Source organism: Neovison vison, chromosome 7 (assembly GCF_020171115.1).
Source record: "Neovison vison isolate M4711 chromosome 7, ASM_NN_V1, whole genome shotgun sequence".
In the NCBI taxonomy this organism is placed as follows: domain Eukaryota; kingdom Metazoa; phylum Chordata; class Mammalia; order Carnivora; family Mustelidae; genus Neogale; species Neogale vison.
The window spans coordinates 171,050,388-171,077,086 of record NC_058097.1 but is presented as its reverse complement, the minus strand read 5'-3'; the positions used below and the strand labels follow the sequence as shown (position 1 = coordinate 171,077,086).

General features: G+C 37.9%; 1 protein-coding gene across 1 annotated transcript in view; it reads right to left on the bottom strand.

The window, feature by feature from the left end:
* Positions 1 to 26,699, bottom strand: part of LUZP2 (leucine zipper protein 2) — a 467,898-nt gene that overhangs the window by 58,436 nt on the left and 382,763 nt on the right. The window contains exons 8-9 of the mRNA XM_044258974.1: positions 17,115 to 17,189; positions 6,265 to 6,429 (exon numbers count right to left, since the gene is read on the bottom strand). Coding sequence (XP_044114909.1) covers positions 6,265 to 6,429; positions 17,115 to 17,189 — 240 coding nt within the window. The remainder of the gene's footprint in view (positions 1 to 6,264; positions 6,430 to 17,114; positions 17,190 to 26,699) is intronic.

Below are 26,699 nucleotides of genomic sequence, written 5' to 3'. Positions count from 1 at the left end.
CCTGATTTGTAGTGTTTGTCAGTTTCTATGGTATAAATACTACCAATTTCAATCTATCAAGGTGATATTATTGAATACGAATTGGAAAGAGAAATCAGTAGCACAGCATCACATAATATTTCCAGAGCTTGGGGCCAAAAAACATATGATAATATCCTCAAGAACAGAGATAATAGCATGATGCAGTAGTTTTGGTATTTACCACATTTTCTTTTAGTAAATTTTACTTGATTGTAAGTGTATGTAATTAATATTTAATAAGGGCTGTTTTTACCAGCCGACTCGTACAAATTCTGAAAACTCAATACTCAGTTTTTTTTTTTTTTTAAAGATTTATTTATTTGGTTTAGAGAGAAAGAGAGAGGCAAGCAGGGGGAGGGGCAGAGGGAGAGGAAGAGAATCTTAAGCAGACTCCCCACTGAGCTCCGAGCTCCATGTGGGGCTCGATCTCACAATCACGAGATCATGACCTGAGCTGAAACCAAGAAAAGGACACCCAACCACCTGAACCACTCAGCCCCCCGTCCGCACCCGCCCCCCGCCCAGTCAGCTTTTTTTTTTTTTTTTTAAGATTTTTACTTATTTGACAAAGAGAGATCACAAGTAGGCAGAGAGGCAAGCAGAGAGAGGGAGAGAGAGGAGGAAGCAGGCTCCCTGCCGAGCAGAGAGCCCGATGTGGGACTCAATCCCAGGACCCTGAGATCATGACCTGAGCTGAAGGCAGAGGCTTAAGCCACTGAGCCGCCCAGGTGCCTCCAGGCAGCTTTTAAAAGCAGATACCAGTCATGGAGTATTCACCATTCTAAGTTTACACAATGACATGCATATTCGATTGTTTTGTACTGGTAAAACAGCATGAGAAAGTCATGGTTCTCAAATGTATAGCAAAGTGAGGATCTCAACAAAAGCCAAGAGATGCACTTTTACCATAAACATTCCATCAATTAGACTACACATAAAACCATACTGAATACCATACGGTATTTCTCTTCTCCGGGGTCCTTTGTGGCCCTCATCTCTTTTCATGCTACACTGTCCTGTCACATCTTTTAATCTACTTCCAACATTTAATCACTAGCCATGGTGATGATGCCAAATCCTTTTTATCTCCACTTTATCTCTGGGTGTCTTCCCTGAATTCCAGATTCAAATGTTAAATCACCTCTGGGATATAGACACTTGACTGTATGAGAGACCCTTAACACTTAGCATGTTGAAAAACAAACCAATCTTGGTTCTCCTCTTGCCTTCTGCATCATAGTGAATAAATCAATCACTGAATATTCTTCTTTACTTCCTACCTTCATGCCTCCCACTTAACCCCACATCACAGCAGTGCTAAGCCCCCATGACATCTTGAACCCTTGAACCCTGTTTCCATTTCTGTACCATAGATGGGATTACCATCATCTCCTACATGGTTCAGGGAAACAGACTGTCACTGGTTTGCTAGATTCCACTCTAGATAGGAAGTATTTTATGCAAATGCAAATCAGAGTTCCTGGCTCCTACCTTTGCTCTTTACCTCTCTGTTGGAATGAAATTTTCTACATAATAAATATATAATCTCATAACAAAGACATCATCTCATGTGCCCTTGGATCCAGGTCTCTTTAGTCTTTATCTTTAATCAAAGCTATTTGGAATATGAAATTCCAAATACATATACCATACAACCCTTGCATTTTTTTCTCTTGTTCTCTTTTTACAGAGAATTCAGTCAGTGTCCAAAAGGTTGTGTGATTTCAAACTTGCATCCCCACTGATGAGCATGGTCCTGGCATACAGACGGAAAACAATTTATTTGAATACTAAGCACTTAATGAGCACTCAATAATATATATTTTCTAACTTCTAAATAAGGAAAATATCCAAGAAGAGGGACAATGCTATGGATTGAGCATCTGTATCATCTAAAATTCCTATGTTAAAGCCCTAGCTCTCAGTACGATGCTATTAGGAGCTGGGCCTTCTGGTGGTCATTAGGTTTAGATTAAGTCATGATGATGGGGCCCTCATGGTGGGATTTGTGTTCTCCTATAAAAAATGTAAAGACAGAGATCTCTTTCCAGTCATACATATCTAAAAAAGACCAAGTGAGCACTCGGCCAAAGGCTATCTACCTTCCAGGAAGAGGGCCCTCATCAAGAACTAAATGTGGGAGCACCTTGACCTTGGGTTTCACAGCCTCCAAACTGGGAGAAATGTGTGTCTGTTGTTTAAGTGGCCTCGTCTATGGCATTTTGTTATAAAAGCCCAAACTGACCAAAACAGAAATATGGCAAGTGTCATTTCAAATGAATTCTGCAGAAACATCATTCTGGGCAGCGAATCATGGGAGCAAACCAAGGAGCTAAGCACAGCCGTCTCCTTTAAGGAGAGAGGAGCATGCAGCCATCATTATACTCATGGTATGACCAGGAGCCGTGAAGGATAAACACTGTGCTGTCAGAGCCCTGAGCACAGAAAAAGAACGCGGAGGGTAGGAAAGAATTCACTCAAATTAGAAAGAAGCAACATAACAACATGGAGAATATGATGAAGGAAGGGAGGCTAACGGTCCTGACTGCGGGTCCTCAGCAGAAACTTCAGCTATAGGACTCGAAGGTCATACAGAAAGCATCCTCCAGAATCAATAAAAACAGGTAGAGGTTCCCAGGGCCACCTGAGGGCTCAGTCAGTTCTTGATTTCTGCTCAGGTCATGATCTCAGGGTCATGAGATCGAGCCCTGCATCCAGGCTCTGCGCTCAGCAGGGTAGGCTGCTTGAGATTCTCTCTCTCTCCCTCTGCTCCTCCCCCTTCTCACACACTCTCTCTTTTCTTCAAATAAACAAATAAATCTTTTTTAAAAAGTAGAGGTTACCAATATATAAATTAAGTTCTTGTCAGTAGATTCTTATAATGTTGAACTCCCCACCTAAGGAAAACTGTGGCTATTAAAATCCACAGTGAAATATACACAAATGTGTGTGTTATATACATATGCACATATTTAATGTAATAATGCGTATATGTATGTATGTATGCATGTATACACATATACATATACACATATGAACAATGCAATGAAAATTTTGACTGCATTACCAAACCTTCTTTAGGAAAACAGAATGACATTTTGGGGGTGCTGAGCATGGTATGTGGGTATCTTGTTTTTTTTCAAATGTGAGTTGAAAATTGCTTACTTGGTTGTGTTTCAGGGATTTCAGGGAAAACCATTCAAGAGTTGAAGATTTAAGAAACCAAATGAAGGGGTGCCTGGGCGGCTCAGTCATTAAGTGTCTGCCTATGGCTCAGGTCATGATCCCAGGGTCCTGGGATCAAGCCCTGCACTGGGCTCCCTGCTCAGTGGGGATCCTGCTTCTCCCTCTCCTTTTTCCCCTACTTGTGTTCCCTCTCTCACTATTCTCTCTCTCAAATAAATAAATAAATAAAATCTTAAAAAAAAAAATGAAAGTAGATGAGACCAATAGTAATCTAATGAAAACAGGGGGAGTTATCAGTTGTAATGTACATGCCACAACAACACTCTGACAGGGGCTTGAGGAAACTGAGGCCCAGAGAGGGTAAGAGATGTGTTCCCTGATCCCTTCACAGCTATGGGAAGGCCTATCATATCACTGCAGCTGTAATTAGCCAACTCTGAAGGTGTACCCATTAAATGTCCTCATTTAAAAGTTCCTTTTTTCATGCACAGAGAAAAAAAGATTCCGTGATGGAAGGGTCTCTCTTACTCACACCCCACATCACATCACATTATCCAGGATTTTAAAAACGTTTTCTGAAGCGCCGGCATACAGCCGAAACCCCAAGCATACATAAAATACAATTTCCACCACTAATGAAAAGATAAAGAATGCAGGCAAATCATAAACACTAGAGAAGCTTTTAATGCTAATCCATAAAATAGAATGCTCTATAGTCCATCATCTTAGATTTATTGAACTTTATCTTAAACAATTGGATTTTTCTGTTATTGCTGTCTGAGAAATGAGCAATTTCTAAACCAGCCTCACCTAAATGCTTCCTACATTTTTCTCTGATAAGCCAAGGGAAATAATAAATATTTATTATTTATTTCAAGGACAGGACATACATTTATTCATAGTAAATCCGTTAAAGTAACAATCAGTAATCCCTCCACACATACAGGGTCATCAAGAGCCCAGTTTTAATTGGGCCTAAACAAACATATTTTGAGTTGGAGATAGGTGTCCTGTGTGCCCCTAGAATTACAAAGTGCTTTGCCCAAAGTCATCAGACTTAATAAGACTGAACCTTTGCTCCTCTCTTCGACCAAAACTAAGGAGGCAGGGTGTGGCTTCCCGGCAGGTGCGTGACACTGTGTGAGAAGCTTGGCATTTTACCAGTGACCAGTGTCAACGGATTTCTTCATGACTTTTCCTAAACATAACAAATACATCATTATGCAAATTTCTTCCCTGCCTTTGGTTAAGCAAATAAACCCTTTAGACCTAGAGTTTCCAAAGAGGCAGGAGGAAAAAATAAAGGAGAAAAATACTGGCCTAAACATTTCTAGAGATCTTAGGTACAGAGTAAAAAGAGAATAAGATCAAGTGAAAATATATATATTTTAAGTGACTTTTGACAGTGAAACATGAGATTATACAGACTAAATCTGTGCAGTTCATACATTGATTAGTCATCAATAAAAACAATTTTTTTTTTCCTCTTGGTTTTGACTCTGAAAATAGTATTTCTCTAAACTGCCATTTATGCACAGATGCACAAATTTGTTTTATTCCGGTGTAAGGAATCAGAGTAAGCAGTAAGGAAGCCCCACAGTAGTACATCACTGGGTAACTGCGTCAGTGCTTCTCAGATGCTTCTGGACCCACCATCGTTAGAGTTTGCAGCAGACGTGGAACTGGCATTTGGAACACTCACTTTAACAGCCAGTGGTCCTAAGGCAAGAGAGCCAGCACTTTCAAATATATTGCCTGAAGCTACATTTTCTCCAGTAACTATTTCAGAGTGCCAGGATTTATTTAAACGTAGAGCCAGTAAATGGAAGGTTCTGATGACCGAAGTACAGAATGACCAAACTCCCCACTGCCCTGTCTAATGTAGAGAGGTGGTGGGAATTGAGGAAGTTTTGCTTGATTCACCTGGTCTCAGAATCTCTTAGGAAGCTTTTGTTTTATTTTTTATTTTTTTAAAGGATTTTATTTATTTGACAGAGGTCACAATTAGAGAGGCAGGCAGAGAGAGAGATGGAGGAGGAAGCAGGCTCCCCAAAGAGCAGAGAACCCGATGTAGGGCTCGATCCCAGGACCCTGGGATCATGACCTAAGCCAAAAGCAGAAGCTTAACTCACTGAGTCTCCCAGGCACCCCTCTTAGGGAGCTTTTAAAAACTACTAATGACTTAGAGCCCAATCAGAAAGAATTTAATACGTTTGAGGTGAGTCCCAGGTGTTAGGATTTTCTTAAAGTATCCTGAGAGAGTCACATACGCAGGAAATGTTGAAAACCATGGCTTTAAAAGTTTTTAAAAAAGTATCCACTTTTGTAAGGATAACCGTTATACCCTAGGAGAAAGTATTTTCCATATTAAACCTCTGGTATATACTGGTATGTAATATAAGATGCTTTCTTTAATTAATTATAAAACAAAGCTATCATTATTATTATTAAAATATGATTAGTAATATAATCATATTAAATTATATGATAAGATTCTATTATTAAGTCATGATGATTATGAATTGAAATAGTACTATTAAAATGTTATTTTAAAATAATTTTAGATTATTTTATAATAATGATTATTATTCTTGTAATTGGCTAATTCTGTTTAACACGCAGCTGGCTCTCTAAAACAAAGGTTGTTGGGGCACCTGGGTGGCTCAGTGGGTTAATTCTCTGCCTTCGGCTCAGGTCATGATCTCAGGGTCCTGGGATGGAGTCCCGCATTGGGCTCTCTGTTCAACAGAGTTCCTGTTTCCCTCTCTCTCTGCCTGCCTCTCTGCTTACTTGTGATCTCTCTCTCCATCAAAAAAATAAATAAAATCTTTAAAAAAAATTAAAAAATAAAACAAACATTGTTGTCCAATGTTCTCTAAGTGACAACAGACACTTTACAAAGGGTTAGTGCTTTCCATTTATTTCCTAATCTTTGGTATCTTACTCTGGTAAGATGGTATTTGGTATCTTACTCTGTCCACTCTGATGATCACGGAGAATGGAGTATAAAGACAGTGCTTCACTTGCTTCTACTTTCAAAGCATGACTGAAATGTACCTGGAATTTTGAACTTGCATCAGGAATCACAGGGCTAGCTGTCCCAGGTAGAAGTGGCAGCTGAGTTGGACTTGGCCTCGTTAGACTCAAAGGAGGAGCCTGATTACGGAACACGGTGGACAGGCAGAGATGCACAGTCTCCTTCATTGCCTTCAGCTGTGAGTCCTACGGAAAAAAGAGAGGACAATTTTTACATGTGGTTCCGATTGTTCTTTCTTTGATTTGATTCTCCCCATCCTTCCAGCCTGCACTCATTTCCCCCACAAATACCTACCAGTTTTCAAATGTTAACTTCCTCACTTCTAAATTCCACTCTGACACACTCACTGTTTATGGCACACTCAGTCTATTTTTAGGAGCTACTGTGTCTCATGATATATTTTGAACACCAAAATTCAGAGACATATGTTACTTGATGTGATTTCAGTTGTGATAGTTTGTTGGCAAGGACATGTCCTCTAGGGTCACTTTGTAGACAATGTCTGTAGAAACCTGCCATCTTTCTCTTGGTGTCCATCTCTTTTATGACAAACCATTCCCCTGGCAATGGAGGGCCCTGTGTTTCTCAGAACAGCCTGCAGCACTACTCAGTTTGCCCACAGATTGGAAAAAAATCAACTTTGTTTCTAATAAAACACTTATTTCCTGTGGGCCTTGTTAAGTGGTAGGAGTTAATCCGATATGGTTGTAAATTATAATATTTATACTTTCTTATATTTGCATAGGATTTCACAATATTTGAAGCTCTTTCACATGCAAGAAATAATTTTATGCTAACATCTGTGGAACTGGCATCATTATTACTATTTTACTCTGAAGAAAGGAAAGTTCAAGGTTTTCAGACTGCTTTTTTCCCCTGGTTTATAATCACAAGGCAGACTGAACTAATGTAGACAACAGCCATCTGTAACTCCCATCTTAACACCACTGCTAAAATATTTTTATTTTTTAATTTGTTTTAAAGGGAGGGTTTTTCTTTTAAAGATTTTATTTATTTATTTTTGTTAGATAGAGAGAGAGAGAGAATGAGCACAGGCAGGGGGAGTGGCAGGCAGAGGGAGAAGCAGGTTCCCCATTGAGCAAGAAGCCCGATGTGGAACTCAGAGCCAAAGATACATGGTTAACCGACTAAGCAACACAGACATCCCTAAAAATATTTTTAAATGCTGATAAAGTAAATAGTAGTAGTAGTAGTAATAATAATAATAATAATAATAATACAACTCTGAGTACAAATGACAGAGATCTCCAGTGCCAAAATGGAAAGACATATAAATTTTAGGAAAGCTTATGGTAACTCAGGGGTAATGAAGGGCATGGATGTAGACCCAAATAAGGAAATGTCACATAATCATCCATTTCAAGACATGAGATGTGGCCTTTGCGGCAGCAGAGAGGAAGAGATTAGTTACTAGGGCCAAGATTCCTGGACAAGCTGGCATATGTGGAGTGTACCCTTTCAGGGTACCCATGGGTCAGTGAAGCAGCAGAGTCTGTTGTCCTCCTTTTGAGGGGGTATTCTTCCAACCAATCCACTATCTTTTACATTCTATGCCAGGAACACACCATCATGTAGCATCTGCTCCTATTTCCAGTCTCCTGAAGAGTAGCAACTATGACTTGGATCCTTCCCAAGGTCTACCTCTGAGCTTTCCACTCATATGTGACATGTGATAAGATTTACCTTTAAGACGAGAGAGAATGTCTTTCTAGAGGAGCAGCAGTTTAAGAAATCTATTTGGTCCAGGCCAGAGATGAAGGAAACAAAACAAAACAAAAGCAGCAGGTAGAGCAGCAACTGGGATACGTAAGAAATAGAACCAACGTGTATTTCCTTCTCATTAGTATTGTCCCAACAGGTTGTCTAAGATGACATAAACATCTGAGAAGAACTAGGCTGGAAGAATGTCGTTAAGTGGACAGGACAGGACCAAGGTGGGCCAAGCTGAATGATGACCTTTTACTCAACATGGTCCCTTGGATGGGCTTGTCTGAGCTCCTGACTTTTTGTCCTTCCTGCACCCCATTAGGTTCAATCCTCTATGTGTGTCTTTTATAGAATCTGTCTCTAATTTTTAATTTATATGGATATATACATATGTGCAAGTTGTGTATTCTGTTCAGAACTGTGTATTTAGCACATAACATGATCCCTGACACGTTAGAAGGGACTCACCAGAAAGGTTTCTGAATCAACGACTTAAACACGTGGGTGAAAATGCTGCTTCTACTTATTAGGGAAGGAAAGTGATAAGCTTTATCAATGACAAGAAATTAAATAATGGTTCAGATTTCTCTTCCTAGTGGTGCTTTGTTATAACCATGGTTAATGCTCCTCTCACCACGGAAGAGAACATTGTGGGCTGGGCCAGGAGTGAAAGATTCCAGGGGACACTGAACAATTTAAATTTGTTTTCTGTCTCACATGTTATAGTGAGACAATGGAAATCGAGTTAATGCAACAGAGTCTGGCAAGTCTGGGCCCAGATTCAAAGTTAATGTGGCTTTGAAATGCAGCCTTCGAAATGAGACAATCACCTCAGATAATGCAGGAAGTTATGATGGCTATTTTCTTCACTATATTTATATCTTGGCTCCTCTAAATACATGACGTGTGTAAAAGTTGTATCTATAACAGGCTCACAGTATATATATTGGCAAAAGGAACAAATTTCTGAGTAATGCCTGAACTTGGATGTGAAAATAAAGAAAGACCTGTTGCAAGTTAATAGCTTCGAACATCGGTTTTCAGGAAATGCTATTCCGGGAAGACACATTTTCCAATGGAACAATACTTCAAGATGTGCATGTATGTGGTATTTTAAATGATCTGAACTTGGTCATCGCCTTTGTTCCCAGGGGTCTCCTGACATGGTCAGGATCATCTCAGGTAACAGATTCAACATCACACAGACATAACTTCCAACTTCCCGACGTTTCACAGCTACGGGGGTAAGTCATCTTTGCTCTTCTGTTCCAACTGATTTCTGACCTCTTAGCTCCTGATTTTATTTCTTCATTGGGCCACAAGCATACGACTTGGCCTCCTGCCTTAGATTCTGCCTCCGTTCCTTGATTACACTGTAGACTTTTCCTGCCAGAGATCACAGATTGCTGAGCCACCTTGCCCTACTTTGCTCAGCTTTCTACCACGAAAACAGCTCTCTAGTTAGTCTCTCTGACTTAATACCACCTTTTACTGACACTACTCAGACTCGGCTTGACCCATTTCCATAAGCAGGACTCAGACGATGATTTTACATCACAACATCATTATATTTTCATTTATACTGCTATCTGTAGTTGTAGCCTGTTTCGAAACTGCAGGTTACTGTTCACTTTGAGGTTCACCGTAACTAGATGTCACCTGATGAAATACGGTATAAACTGTAGAAGATAGACTTTGTCCAAAGTCTTACAACCTGGTCCATCCTAGGGTCAGTCTTGTTTTTGCCCTGCTTTTCTCCTTCTTGCCCGAAACCACTTTTTTTCACTTGCTTTGCCACATAATAGCAAAATGCAAACATTTTTAGGAAGAACCTGATTAGCTCAGCCTCTTTTTATTTGCAGCCCATCAAAGATTCCAAATGTATTTGCATCTTAGAGCCTTTACACTTGCTGTTTCCTGTCCAATGAACTCCTCCAAATATGTTAGAAAACTTTCCCCTGAAATTTATCTCTCAGCTCATATCTTTTTTTAAAAAAAATTAAATTCAATTTAATTAATGTATACGTATTATTAGTGTCAGGGGTAGAATTTAGTGATTCATCAGTTGCATATAACACCCAGTGTCAGATCACATCTTACCTTCTTGGAAAGACAGTCCCTCAAGGCCCTTTCAAGGAACACTCCTTCCTTAAAGTCTCTGTCACTTTTCTCTCTTTAAGTCCTAGGTAGTCTTGTTGTTGCAAATTACCTGATTGTTTCTCTGTTCAGTGTTTTATCTATTTCCATTACGATGTCCTTTCCCTGAGGGCCAGTGCCTTTCTTGCAACACCACCAGTTTCTAACTGTTTCAAACAAACAGTTTCAAACAAATGTTTGTTGAATGAATAAATAAAATAAACCCTCCAGAGGACATAGGGTGGTGGTGTTTTACATGAGAAAATATGAAATATTTCTCATTTTATTCTGTATAATGCATAAGTAAAGTATTATTTCAGACATTAAAACACTAGTGCTTGGGGCACCTGAGTGGCTCAGTCAGTTAAGTGACCAACTCTTGGTTTTGGCTCAGGTCGTGGTCCCCTGCGTTGTGAGATTGAGCCCTGCAAGGGGCTCTGTGCTCAGTGGGGAGTCTGCTTGAAGATTCTCTCTCTGTCCCTCCCCTCACTTGCTATGTCTCTCAAATAAATAAATAAATGTTTAAAAGATAAATAAATTACTAATGCTTTTGCTATATAATACACAAAGCTTATTAAAATTACTGTGTACATATATGATCCTAACATGTGGGAGATTTAGAAGGTAATTTTTCATGTGTCTGTAGGTAAGTACTTTTCTCAGAAAAATGTGCTTCTTTCTTGGGAACAAGATATAGCTTGCAAAGATAACTGTGCCCCTACTTTCTCATCTCCTGACAGATATAAGTTCATATGATATTGTTTGTTTCTTTCTCTGAATTCATTTCCATGAAGATGTGAGGTCATCAGAGAGATCTGGGTGAACATCGGCTGCTGGCTTTGGAAAGACCATGAAGGGCTGTGAATCCAAAGGCTTTCCCCTTAACTTTTATATCTGCCATGAAATCAGCTCTATGAATCCTGTACGGTCATTTTGACATCTTTTTAAATTTTTTTTAAAGATTTTATTTATTTATTTGACAGAGAGAGAAAGAAAACAAGAAGGGGGAGCAGCAGAGGGAGAAGGAGAAGCAGGCTCCCTGCTGAGCAGAGAGCCTGATGTGGGGCTCGATCCCAAGACCCTAAGATCATGACTTGAGCTGAAGGCAGACGCTGCGCTGACGGAGCCACCCCGGCACCCTTATTTTGATAGTTTTTATTCTTGATTTAGGTTGTCTCCAGGTCCCTTGTATGTAGGATAAATGGCACATTCATTAATTCATGAAGTTAGATCTTAATTTATGTATTCAGTCAATAGCTACCTACAATGCTCCTGTTATGTGTCAGACACGTATGGCAAAACAGGTTTTTGTTCTTTTGCTACTTAGTCCTGGGAATCTGTGCAGGCTGACTAACATTTGTCACTTTTTTTTTTTTAAGATTTTACTTCTTTACTTATTTTTTGAGAGAGAGAGCAAGCACACAGGAGCAGGGGGAGGAGCAGAGAGAGAGTGAGGGGGAGAAGATCTCAAGCGGACTCGGAGCAGAGCTGAATTGCACAACTTTGAGATCACGACGGAGCTGAGACCAAGAGTCAGATGCTTAACTGACTGACCCACCCAGGCACCCCTTACGCCTGCCATCTTTCATATGGATATAAATAATGCATGCCCTCCTGGGCAAAATTTTGTGACAGTCAGATGTAACAGATTTTTTTTTTTAACATGAAAGTTTGAGAGATAGATTTCCATACTATAAAGCTGTTTTTATATTCCAGTAGCTGAGGCTGCCTATAATTCATAAGATATTGCCAAATAAATAATTGATTGTTTGGAAAAACCAAGGTTGATTCTTAGATCGTGAGATTATTTTTGTTTATGTTGTGATAGTAAACTGAAACTTCTTTCATTAAACATGTCACAAGAAACAAGTTAGAGTGTAAAGATGATTTCATAATATTTATGAGGTATTTGAGGTTATTTGAAGCCCTGATATAACATTCTTAGGAGCTAGGCACCTGAAAAGAGTAAAAAAGTCTCATATAAAGATGATGGAGAGAGGTAGAAAGCAATTTCATTAAACTGTAGTTTTTATCCATTTTGAAGTGAGCTAGCATTTCTACCTGCCTTTATGACTACAGTTTATGAGCCTCATACATATGGTACAAGAGATTTGTTGAAACCGACCTCTAGTAATATGAAATGCTTTATAGTTTACTGTAGCAAAAGGAACGACAAGATCCTGAAGGTTAAAGAGAAAAATTGTTAACACTGACAGGCAGTCTCTACAATCTCATTCATTGATGTTAATAATCACTGTGCTTCCCAGAGGTTTTCCCTGTGCCAAGAGATCTTAGTACTTTACTTTTTTGGATGCACACAGTTTTCTCACCACTGTTATAAAGTAAGTTTTGTTAGTATTCCATTTTGCAGTAATGCACAAAGAGTTTGAGGACTTTGAACATGGTCATTCAGTGGAAGAGTGATTGAAGAAAGGCAGACTGATTCTGGAAACACTGCCACATAGAGCTTCTCATGCTTAATCCAGACTGTAGCACGGTGCGGGCTAGGCACACCTAGGTGGGGAGTGAATAGAGATGGAGTGGAGAAAAGCACAGAATGGGTAAGACAAAGGAGAAAAAACTATGCTAACCTGGAGTTCTGTGATTCAGACCAAATTATAATTTGCGCATTTAGTATTATGGGACTACACCAGTTTGTACAATCCACAAGTACATAACATACATTCATTCTCTGTGTTTCTGGAGCCTTCTGACTCCACAAGCAATTATTTCATAATTTTGGGTGCCCAACAAAATGTGAGAGGTGTGGATCTCCAGACCATGTATCATACATGTTTTCTGTTTCCCAGAGATCCTACCACATGGTGATCACATGAATGGCATTTTAAACCTAGTTAGCCATTTTGAACCTGACTAAGTGGATGATCTGAAGTCAGATGAGGGAAAAGATTAAATGCAAGGAAGAAAATTCCACAGTCAGAGTTGCTAAAAAAATCACAGGAGACTGGGCTGCCTTGGGATCACATGAATCCCATTCTTTCTAGGATTTAAAGCATCTTGTAGAGATTGTGGTAGGGGTATTAGAGAAAGGACTAAAAAAACAAAAACAAAAACAAAATCAAAACAAAGAACGATGGTCTAGTTGAATTTTAGGATTTATATGTATCTCTGATTTTCTGATTCTCTCAACTCTATAAAGAGTCTTGTCCCTTTTTAAAAAGTAATATTTATGTAGTATGAGTTGGATATAGTCAGAGAGTAACATAAATTAGTGTAAACTTCTTTTTTATAAGTTAAAAAATCTTATAAAGCTGGAATCTTGGTAAGATGAATTATGCTTGGCCTACTAACAGGCTTTTTTAAAACTACCTTAAATAGTTGGAAAAATATAAAATAAGACAACCACAATGGAAAAGAGTTTTTAAAACATCTAATTGTTCATTCAAAAACATTTGTCCCAAAGATCTAAACCTTAAGAAAGAATATCATCAGAATTCACAAAAGGACCTTACTAATTAGTTATTGCAACACTTTCTAGATATCCTGTTTGAGAAGTTATATATGTTAGCTATGAAGTGGTTTTGATCATATGTTGTAATGAAAATGCCTATGTGAGACCCAAGTCTCTGGGAAGTAGAATTTTAGCCTGGTCCTTGACAACTACAGTACACCAAGGAGATACCATAAGAACTCCAAAATGAATCAACCTGAAATATTCCATCTCCTCTTTCCTGTATCAAAACACCCAGGGGTGCCTGGGTGGCTCAGTGGGTTAAGCCTCTGCCTTCAGCTCGGGTCATGATCCCAGGGTCCTGGGATTGAGCCCCGAGTTGGGCTCTCTGCTCACCGGGGAGCATGCTTCCCTCTCTCTCTCTGCCTGCTTCTCTGCCTACTTGAGATTTCTCTCTCTCTGTCAAATAAATAAATAAAATCCTAAAAAAAAAAAAAAAAAAACAAAAAAAAAAAACAACCATAGTTTAATCTGGTGGTCAGGAAGCAACTGCTTTTCTTTACACATCTGCTATATGTATACAGTAAAGTATTGCAAAGCAAGTCTATAATCATATTACTTGTTTATTTTTTTAAAATAAAGTGGTTGCTATGTTGTGATCACAAAAATGGAAAGCTCTTAACAGCAGATAGCACACTTTCTTCATTTTCTAAAATAACATTTTGAAAAATAGAGGGCATATAGAGGAGAAAATAACAATTATAAAAAATATCAGGTAAATATCAATCTGAATTAAATGTTAAAAAGTGGGCGCCTGGGTGGCTCAGTGGGTTAAACCGCTGCCTTCGGCTCAGGTCATTATCTCAGGGTCCTGGGATCGAGTTCCGCATCGGGCTCTCTGCTCAGCAGGGAGCCTGCTTCCTCCTCTCTCTCTCTCTGCCTGCCTCTCTGCCTACTTGTGATCTCTCTCTGCCAAATAAATAAATAAAATCTTTAAAAAAAAAAAAAAAGACTATCTGTGTCTATACAACTACTAGAAAATGAAACACTTGGGAAACAGTAGAAGTAATTTTAAGCATTCTTAGTGTGATTTTACTCCATCTTTTCCCAAAGTCAATTGGGTCCTCAAATTTGATATATTTTTCTACTTCATCTATTTATATTATATATAATCCAAAACAAATGTGATTTGTGTATTTGAACAATTGTTAAATATCATATATATAATTCTGAATTTTTTATTCAACAGTATATATTATAGATATATTAATATTGTTATAAATGTCTTCATATGTATTCATTAATATTAAATTTTGATTACTATTTGAAAATATGAGTATGGAACATACATGAAATATATATGCTAATTCTAATGGTAAGCATTTAAGTTATTTCAATTTGGTATTAACACAAACGTGTTGTATTTCACGTCCTTATGCATGTGTCCAAGCACATAGGGATGACTGCAAATGCTATGATACACACATTTAAAAACTGATTTAATAATTACACTACCACCACTAGTGTATTGGAATATGGAATCATTAGACTTTTTAATTTGTATCAATCTGATGATGTTGAGATGACGTCTCTTTGTTTTTATTTACATTTTCATTTTTCTTAATTAGGTACCTGTTGTTAATAAATTGCAATGAAATATAGCAGAATGAAGAAAGTGCATGTGTCTCAACTGTACTTTCAAAAATTTATATACAATTTTGAGGAACATTGCTGTATACATACTGATTTAGGATTATGCTGTCTGTCTCTTGCAATGATTTATAATTATCCATTTGGAAAATTTTAAGTCATTATCTCTACAAATATTGCTTCTGTTTGTTATTCCTTTTGGAACAGGTATAAATACTTTAAAATTTTAAAAATTGATACACATTTCTCATTATCTGTTTATTTTCTATTTATTTAAACTTTTTCTATGTTAGTCTAGGTAATTGATATTAATTTTCTGTACATTTTACTTGTCTTCAGTTCTATTATGTCCACTCACCCAATCTGCGACTGAGCAAAGTTAAAGTCTCAATTATGTGCATCATTTTGTTCTAATTCTACAATGTCTACTTGATGTTTTTAATAGATTCCAAGTCCAGTGAAAAATATTATCCTTTTATCTCTTTGTCTATTTGTCTACTGACACACACACACTCATCTTCATGAAATCTTTGTTTCCTCATTCCAGTGTTTGAATCAGTTTCAGTTACGCTTTCCTCGGTTTCTTTTTGTACTCTGATCAGATTGTATTCCCTCTCCACACGTCTAGAAATACTGTTATTATATGTCAAACACTGTGTAGAAATGAACCAAAAAATCCCCAGAGGTTATCTTCCACATGAGAGGGTCTGTCTTTCCAGTGTTAGGCAGGATGATAGCTGCTAACACCAACCTAATGAAGAACTGATCTTAGCCAGGTGATGCATTGAAGGCTTATAAAATGCAGATTATTCCTGGATGGCCCTGTTCCTTTGGCATAGACTTTCCATGCTTCTGATTGAGAATAATGTGGTGTTTGTCTTCTCAAGTCTGAAATACTATGATTGATTTCTCAGATTCAGTTTCCTGTATTAATAAGTGCTAGATACATGTTCTCAGTATTACAGAAAATGACACTGGATATTTGATAAATGGGTGTGAGTAAACAAAGAGATTATTTTAAAGTCACTCTACCTTTTGTTCTGAGTGAACTAAAGAATAGAGAAATGTTTATTTCCTATTATTTCATAGAGGTGATTTAAAAATTAAAAAAAAAGAATGAGAGGCATTAAGAAATTTTGCCACATTCCGTAACAATTAAGCAGAGCACTAATTCTAATTATATAATCAATTAATCCCTTTCTATCTCCCTTTCCATATGCCAATTGCCTATTCTCCACGTATGCCTCATATGAAGAACAGCTGAAGGCTGGCATCCGCAGGAGTTGTGGTTTATCCTGACCATGCACATTTGAAACACAATGAGACATTAATAAAACCAAAATGAAATAGAGGAGGTAAAAAGCATTGAAGAAAATCTTTTGGAATTAGTGGTAATGGTAGCACAACTTTGTGAATTTTAAAAATGTGACTTTTATACCATGTGAATTATACTTAAGGAAAGCTGTTATAAAGAGGGATTTATGTCATTCTCTCCTGCGTTATCTTTATATGAACAGAGCTGGTTAGGAGGGCTACCTCCTTCTTCTCTGAGTCTCCCTCCAGAATTCTGATTTACGATTTCCAAAATTAAAAGTGTCAATGACTACTTCGATTTGTTTCCTAACTCATTCACCCAGAGTTAATACATGGCATCTTTGCTGGTGCTTTAAAACATGTTTATTCATGGTGTTAGAGAACAAATGTACCGGTAAGGTGGAAAATGAAAAGTCACGAACTCACAAGGCTGAACCTTGAGTCAATTTACTGTAGCAGCAAAAGAGAGGAAAGGTTTGGATTCCAAAGGGAGTGTCAGACACTCATGAATTCTACACCCACCTTCCAGGTACAGCATCTGGAAATGCATCAATAAATCAAGTGAAGCAATGGGTCTACCCTAGCTTTGTGTGCTAAAACTGCAATTAGGATTTAGAGATGTTAACTTACCCGGTCAAGAGCTGCTTTCTCCAGCTCATTTTTGGCCACAGCTAATTTTTGTTCCAGATCAGTAAGTTGTTGGGCCTATAAAATGAAAGAAAGACCAATCTTTTTAGTAAATTCTGTAACATCCCTTTTCACTTTAAGCATGTTTCATTCATTGTAGAGAACAACAACAACAACAAAAACTTTGTGAAATATATTTAGAATTCAAGTTAAAAATACTCCATGACCTTTGGTTAAGCTTCAGAAAATAGTGTGTTCTGGATTAATTAGTATGTAGTAAATTCTTCGGTGGACCAAAATATCTAGTTGCAAATTCCAGCTCCAGTCCCGGAATATACTTTGACATAATAAATCAGTTATGTTTCTAGTTGTTCCATATTGAACTGTATTTCCCCAAAATTCCTATGTTGAAGCTCTAATCAACTCCCTCCCACTTTGTGGCTCTATTTGGAAACACGGCCTTTAGGAAGGTAATTAAGGTAAAATGAGGTTGTAAATGTAGGGCCCTCACCCCATACAATAGGCGTCCTGATAAGAAGAAGAAATACCAGATCTCTCTCACTCTGCATGCTCACACAGAGTAAAGGTCATGTGAGGATCCACGGAGATGAATGCCATCTGCAAATCAGGAAGACCCCCTCACAAGTAATCAAGTCTCCCAGCACCTTAATCTCAGACTTCTTGCCCTCAGAATGGTACAAAAATACATTCCTGCTTTTTAAGCCACCCAGTCTGTGGCTTACCCTATGGCACTCTCTTGCTATGGCAGCCTCAGCAGACTAACATTATAGCATTCATTCTTTCTATTATTCAGTTTTAATCCAACACACATCTCTATCCCACCATATGCTAGTACTTTTGCAAATGCCATAACTCTTCTGTTAAAAGAGCAAAGGTCTCAGATTTGGAAGATGTATTTTAAAATCCTGTATCCACCAATTCCTATCTACATACTATAGCTATCCTTACAAGAAGATACTTAGCAGCCTCACAAAGGACCCAGAGAAGAATCTGCCTCCCCTCATGGCTCAGAACCTCTCTATACCTCTGGACTTACCCTGTCTCTTACATTTAGCCAATGAAAAGAATCTCAAGCTGGAAGGAACAGAGGATCTTTCTGATGTTCTTATTGGGGAAGGGGATTGAATTTGCCAGGAAAAGTTGACAGCAGGAGGTTTATCAATTAACTACCTAATTAGCAACCTAACCCATATACATAAAATATATCATATATGTATGTGTGTGTATGCTTAAAAATAAAATTTTGAATTAAAAAAAGGTGAGGAAAGTAGCTTCCAATATGAAGGTACCTATAAGTGGTAGAAAACCAACAAGCTCTGAGCCCCAGGCCCCTTCCTGCACTTGCCTTGGTCCTGTTTGTCTCTATCCTTCCTTCTATTCCCATTACCTGACCCCACAATGTGAGGATCTTGGGACCACAGACCTCAGTCTCATATTCTTGACCTGGGGCTCAGGCCACCCTGCCTATTCTACATCACTGCTATCCTAGGGCCATCTACCTTTCTCAAACACTGAGCACTCAAGACTTACATGGTGACTGTCCTTGGCTACCACAGGCCCTGCTTAACCCAACGCCTCAATGGAAGGAAGGAAAAGAAGATCTCTTTTATCTCTCCTTGTGTCCTCAGTGAAGGATAGGAGTTAGGGACAATAGAGAGGGGCAGTGGGTGGGTCTCAGTGGGACAGTGGTCAGCTTACACTCCCACTAGTTATGGGTTAGGTCCTTAGAAACTGGGGGGAGGGAGTAAGCATGTCCGTGCCACTCAACATTTTAGTCACCATCTGGAAGGAATGCCCATGCTGCCCGGCAATCCCCCATGTCTTGCTCACTCCCTTGCCCCTGCCCCTCCCCCCAGCCCCAGGTTCATATGCTATTTTCTATCTTAGGCTCTCTTTGGTAGGCAGACACTCTCCTCAAGATGCTGTAATCAGTCACCTGCAGTCCAGAAGGGTCTGCATAGGCACAGGACATCCTGCCTTAGCCTGTTTTCCTCCTTGTAAGGGTTTTTCAACCCAAATCCTGTGATTCATACTAGAAGATCTCCACTAAAAAATGACACAGAATGTTCAGTAATATAGCAATCCAGGAAGCTTGTATTAGGGCAGATAGAATGGATTCCATCAGAAATAGCAAATATGCCTTTGAAAGCTATAATGCCAGCAATTCCCAGGATTTCAAGTATTTACTTCTTCTAGGAACTCACTGAACCTGGTAAAATCTAGCCAAGAGATTTTGGAGGGCAGAAGGTTACAAGAAGAGTAAGGGAAAATAATCAAAGGAATTGCAGATACTAACACATATTATCAAATGTTGGTGCTAGTTTTGGAAGGATGAGCTACTGGGCTGACTTGTATATAGTAGTTATAAAATTACATAAAACAGTAAGAATTCTATGAGTATCAAATGATCAGAAGACATATAAAAGACTGAAGACTTTACCATATGGTAAATTTTATTTGTTTTAAGTCAAATGTATTTGTTTTCTCAATTTAACTCCTGCAAAATAACGGATAGGGCTACTTATGAAGAGCTAGTCATGATTCCGAGGCACTTTCATTCACATCCAATCACAGAACAAATATCTATGAAGTGACTGATTTTCTCAGGCCAGGAAACATCATCTGTGTACATAGATTCAAAATATACATGGAGAGGCAAGCATGTAAAGTGAAAATCACAGTAAGAAATTCTAACTGCTAAACACAAAATGTGTGGTCTAAAAAGTCAGAGTGCCTTCTTCTTTAATAAAGGAAACAACAAATAACTGTAACATTTAATATTCATACATGTGCATCTTCTCATTTGAGCTTTCTAGTCCAGAAGCTAGAGTCCATACCATGAATTTTATTTTACTTAAAAAAAAAAAGAAAGAAAGAAAAAAGAAGGTGTTGCTTCTGAGCTTTAAGTTTTTACAGACCACAAAACATTGGAACCTGGGGTTTGGCTGCACCATCCAGGCTTGCTTCTGGAGCTGTTCCTTACTGTTTTTCTCTGGAGTTCAACTGAAATTGAGCTGAATTATGAAGGATGACATTAATGCCACATATAACATAAAAGTATCTTTTTTTTTTCTTTTCCTTCTGAGAAATGAATCTATGCCCTGGTGAATGCTAACAAAAGTCTCGGCTATTTCATCTTCTGATAGAGCATAAGAAAAGGAAGTGCTACAGGGATATCAGCATAGTATCCAGCCACAGTGTTTTCTGGCATGGCTTTCTGGTTGGAAATGGATCCATCTAGAGCCAGATCAGGAAAGGATTAATACAGACTTTGAGTAGGGAATTCACAGTAGAGTCTCTTCTTAATGTTCTGGCCATTGTGAAGTTATAATAAAAAACTTGGAGGTGACTACTGTGACTCATTTACAGGGGACATAGGTCTGTGAAAGACTACAATAGCTGGGTTTTTCAGGGGCATAGATATAACGGCCCACATTACAGTGATCAGTAACGGCCCACATTACAGACATCAGCGAAGCAAGGTCAGAAATCTTTAGAAGTTTCTTAACAATGGTTGTGCTATTTTGTTATTAAGAAGATGGCAATTGTTCTACAACCAATAAGACCATGCAGGTGTGTTCCAGAAAATAATGCAGAAATAATGGATAGTGAATACAAGAGAAGTTCCATTAAAGTGTGGCATGAGCATATTAGAAATTCTACATTTTAATTCCAGACTTTAACATTGTAAAATAGGTGCTATTACAAAATAATCTGTATTCTATGTTTTCTACACTAAAATATCTTGCGGTTGTAATATAAAAAATATTAGAACTTATATTTAGGCATTTTCTAGATCTCATCTATGTTATTTATGCTTATAATGTACATGACATGGTAGTAAAAGAATAATATGGTAACAATGATAACAATGATGATAATGGACCTAAACTCTCTCTATATATATTCATTCTGCATAACAACTCTGTCTGGCACATAGTATTGTTTCTATCCTTTTTAAATGAGAAACTGAGATAGAGATTTATGAAATACCTTGCTCAGAATCACACAGCTGGGCAATAGCATATCTAGAATTCAAATCTAGGCAGCTTGTATCCACAGCTGGTCCTCCTCACCACTAAAGATATGAATGTATGTGTTCTATTTATAACTAAAAATTTACATATATTAAATGACATGTGCTCAAAATGTACTGATGACCTTTAGACTAAAAATGTTTGGAAACAACTCAGAACCTTGGAGAAATTTTGCGTACTTCAGATTTTTCTCCCAATGAGGATGATAAAGTCATAAAAGAAATGTTCTCAAGTCCTCAGTAGGATGTACTTGGTGGTTGGTGAAAAGGTAATAACAGGATTGACTTTTTTATCTATGATCCAATGTATCTATTACCACATAAGAAACACATACTCCCTGCTCAGCAGCCCTAACCTAAAAGATGGGGATCATAGTCAAGAGAGACAACACAGACAACCCCACCATCATCACCGCCATCTCTACATTCCACTTTACTGTAGAGTTAGGAGACAGAAAATCAATGATTCTTACTTGCATCTACTCAACCCTCAAAAAAGTAGGAAGTTGCAGTGCCAAGATTATCTCTGGCCATCAGATTCTTGGATGCTGTGTCTGCTCGTTTCAACATTAATGATTTGGGAGTGACACTGAGAGACATGGGATTGAATGACTAAAACATGTATAAGGACCAAATTTAGACCTCAAATTACACAGGAATATAACTTAGCATAACATCTGCTTAAAAGTGTTGTTAAAGGTTTTAATTAACTAAAGTTATGAAGTTCAGTAAGCCTTTCCATTGGGAAATAAAAGCAAGCATATATAATTTTCCTCAAAATTTGAGTTTTTATTAGTCTCATATTACCATCATGTGTATATGTACATGAATGTAACACTCACGGCCATTTAAAGAAAATCTATCCTGAAATACTTTTTTCATTATGTCTTTGAAGTTGATTCCCTTTCTCTCCTCAAGAACACTGCCACTTTGGAGGAAAGCGGCTTACAGCCTATCTCTGTCATACATTTTAGGAGAGGTTATCTCAACACTCAGTTCCAGAGATGGGGATGTAATTTCTTACAGCAATTCCTCTATCTCTACTCCATAGTCAAATGACTGTGATTGGGTTTAGGCATCTAATTAACATCAGGCCAGAGACAAGAAGATATATACTGGTGCCTTCTGGAAGGAAAATGGTCTCTCTTCATCTGATTAATAGATGGTATGTTTTGTTCTTTCTCTTGGTAGTAAAGTATAAGGATGTTTACGTCTCAGTGCTAATAGCCTTATCTCCAGAATAAAAAAGAACATCATGAGGTGAAAACTCTACTAGAGAAGAAAGCAGAGCATAGAAAAGAGCAAATAAATCTATTACAGGATCTGGTGACTTTGAAAACATTGCAATCAAACCACATCTGAAATAAAAGGAACCTTGCATTTTCACTACTGTGAGTAAATGAATTCATTGTTCATGAACTAAATTCTTGTTAAATATTTATATTTTCCATTATTTGAAAAGAAAAGATTCCAGTCTTCTCCTTACTATAACTGGTATTGGTCTAGTCCTTCTCCATAAACAACCATGACTTAATTAGTTCAGGCTGTGAACGATGAAATATGGAGAGCTCACTAGGTGGGACCTGTCCCTGTGCCAGCTTTCTGGCTGAGGGCCATTTCCCACCCAGCTACAAGGGCTGGGGCCCCAGCGGCTCACCACAGTTGCACTGAGCCGTGAAGGCAGAGATGGGAGTTGGGAGCACATTCAATACCTGCAGTATAAAAGGGAAGGGGAGTGGAGAAAAAGAGAGATGAGCAAGAGCAGACCTTCCAAAAGTCAGTTTGTGGGGATGTTCCTACAAATCCTTGGCTGAGAACTGGGCTGCACATAAATAAGACAATATATCACACAAGGCTAATCATGAAGTAACTGTTAAATGGCTGAGAGCAGAACAGAGACAACTGAGTTTGAGCACGGCAGAAGGATGTTAGCATTCCAGACACATTCATAAGCCTTATTAACACCACAGGCAACAAAGTAACAGCCTTTAGATTAATAGCCATGCACGAGAGTAGCGGTTGGCAAATTATCATCCCAAAGGCTAAATCTGGCTCATTGCCTGTTTTTGTAAATAAAATTTTATTGGAACACAGCCACCTTTATTTATATATTGTCTAGTTACTTTTGTGTCACCATAGTGGAACTGGGGAAGCGGCAAGAGGGACCACATCGCTTGTGAAGACTAAAGTACTTATGTGATCACTTGTAGAAAATGTTTGGTGAGTCCTGCTCTAATATGAAGTCTACTTTGGGCCGACCTTAAGAATGTCTACATCAAAATCTAGATAAGATTCTGGGAGGTTGATTTGGGGGCAGAGTTTTGGAGGTTTGTCTCAGTCAAGTGAGAAGAACTTGGATATCTTCTTGGACTTTCACGTATCTACACTTAAAAAGTATAGAGCCAACTCTACAGTAAGGTGAATATGGGCATTTTAACTGCATCACTGGACAAAAATTAACAATCTTCAAAAGAATATAAAATCCAGAATCACTCTAGCATATGAACGGCAATGTCCAGCACAAAATAAAATCTTACTAGGTATTCAGAGAAATGAAATGTATCACTCAAAGTTAAACAAAAGAGTACACAATGGTAGCTGTAGACAAATCATCTTTAAAGCCCAAACATTTCCTTATAGAGTTTTGTTCTTTACATTAGCCTTGAGAATCATGACAGCACTTTCTAGTTGCCTTCCTGGTACTCTACTTAGCTTTTAGGATCTTAACTAATGAATCTTGGACTCTAACCCACACATCAAGAAATTGCAAAAATTCCTGTAAAATGTCTGTAAGTTTTATTCACTATGACTATCATAAAAATAAAGTCATTTTTGTCTTCATGAAAGATGGATATCAGATGACTCATTTTATACTATGCATTGGGTAGTTTCTGTGATCTATAGAAACCTGGATTGAATATGCTGCTTAGTAAAATGGTCTTGAAGTACCTAGTTTTTCTTTACTGTTATACGTATTTACTACATGAAAGTAAAAACCTTTCCTTAGTTACTATGAATCTATTTTGTCTTTGTCTATCATAAATTTTCTAAGAGGCACTGACTTGTAGGATTAATAATTCCAGATCATAATATAACATATAATTATTAACTTGAGAGAGATTGAGAAGAAATATAGGTTATCTGACCTGGACCTTTCTCAGGCAGGTATCATCAGCTCAATACACACTATCTTCTAAAATCCTGGATGACAAGGGGTCCTTCAAACTACATAATTAGCTAGCTGCTAAATCTTAGAAATTAATACTACTTCAAATAATTGTGAGTACAAATAAATAAATACTTTGTGACTATAAATGAAGTAGTTACTGCTTCTGTGTTATTGTATTCATAGATATTTTTCATATTTATATACATTCTCTTATCTGGTATCGATCTATATTTTCATTTTATTCTCTCTCCTTGCTATTACATAATAATAAATACCATTTAATAATCACAAATACAATTTTTAATTTCCACAGGTGGCAGGTGCATGACCATTCCCATATATTACCTCCCACATTTTATCATTTACTCTAAGAGGTATATAGTATACCATGTTTGACTAATGAGGAAAAAAGGATCAGAGAGAATAACATAGAAGTAGAATGAAGCTTTGGTACCAAACCTGCCTGTCTCCAGACATGTCACACTCGGCTACTTTTACTCTAATGATTTCAAAGCTAAATTGGACAACATAGGCCCTAGGTGTATCTACAAAGCCTCTTCAGTCATGGCTCAGTTTCAATATCTTTCCATCTCTCTGTCCTTCTTATTCCAAGAAACATTTTCCCCCCCAATTCTTGCAGAAAGTTATTATTACTTTATAAAAATGTTTGCATTTGTGTTCTAATTTTTTCATTATTATTATTCCACCAATGGGTAAGTACTTTAATCCTGCTCACCACAGGCCTCTGTGATGGGGACATTCTGTATTACGCAAATAGTCGATTATCTCCTTTCTTGGAAAACTGCCCACTACAACCTCTCAAAAAGCTCCCATCCTTCTTTCATTTATTACAACTCTGTTTATATTTATTTACTTATCTATTTATTTTGCTATTTCTCTGCCTTATATTCTGGTTTTTCTTCCTCTTTTTTCTACCTAAAGTTGAGAATTTGTGGAAAACTGTGGTTTCTAGTACACCTATGACTCATCAAACAGTCCTATTCTTATACCCTTCCACAAATTTTTAAATTTCTTGAAAGGTCAAATTATCACATTCTTCAGATTCCTCAAAATCAGTCTGCAGAGAATGAAAGTCATAACATTCTCTCTGTTTATATTATTGTCAATGGCATATCACATTGGTTTCCTATTGCTGCTATAAACAAATCATCACAAGCTTAGTGGCTTAACACAAACATATTCTCTTAAAGTTCTAGAGGTCAGAAATCCAAAGTAAATCTCACTGGGTAGCATCAAGGCAATGGCAGGCCTGGTTTCTTCTGGAAGCTCTAGGATAATATCTGCTCCTTGTCTCTCCTAGCTTCCAGATACTGCCTGGACTCCTTGGCTTGTGGTTGCTTTCACTGACGTATTATCCTCTCTGACTAACCCTCCCGCCTCTTTTTTATAAAGACTTTTGTGATCCCATTGTTAGCAAAAAATACAGGAGGACTTGTCCAAGTCAAGATTCTTACCTTATTTACTTCTGCAAATGATCTACTGCCATGTAAGATAACATATTCACAGGCTCTGGGGATTAGGATGGAGATACCATCACAGGGTTATTAATTACCCCGTGTCTCAAACACATCATCTCAGCCCCACTCTCAAAACAAGCCTTCTTCCCATGCCCATTCAGTTGCAAATTCCATTTGTTCCATCTCTACTGCTTTTATTAGAACTACCAAAGTGGGTCTTCACTTCTACTCTTTACTGATTGCTGCAACTGGTTTTTCGTGCTCTCTGCCTTTTGTCTCTACTTTTCTCCCCTTTCTCTAGGAAGTCACCCTGCGTATTCCACCATGTTTATTTTTCATGAACATTTCTTTTAACTTGTTTCTCCTTGATTCAAAATAGAGAGAGAGAGAGAAAACAACAACAACAACAACAACGAAACTGTAGTTTTTCCTTATCGTTTCAGGATGAATACAAACTCTTCCATATTCAGGTTGAAGCCTGTCATAGTTTATCCTACACTATCTTTAGGGGCAATTACTTTATTTTTTTTTAATTTTTTATTTATTACTATTATGTTTTTATAAACATATAATGTATTTTTATCCCTAGGGGTACAGTGAATCACCAGGTTTACACACTTCACAGCACTCACCATAGCACAGACCCTCCCCAATGTCCATAACCCCACCCCCGACTCCCGACCCCCCACTCCCCACAGCAACCCCAAGTTTGTTTTGTGAGATTAAGAGTCAGTTATAGTTTGTTTCCCTCCCGATCCCATCTTGTTTCATTTATTCTTCTCCTACCCCCCAAACCCGCCATGTTGCATCTCCACTTCCTCATATCAGGGAGATCATGTGATAGTTGTCCTTCTCCGATTGACTTATTTCACTAAGCATGGTAA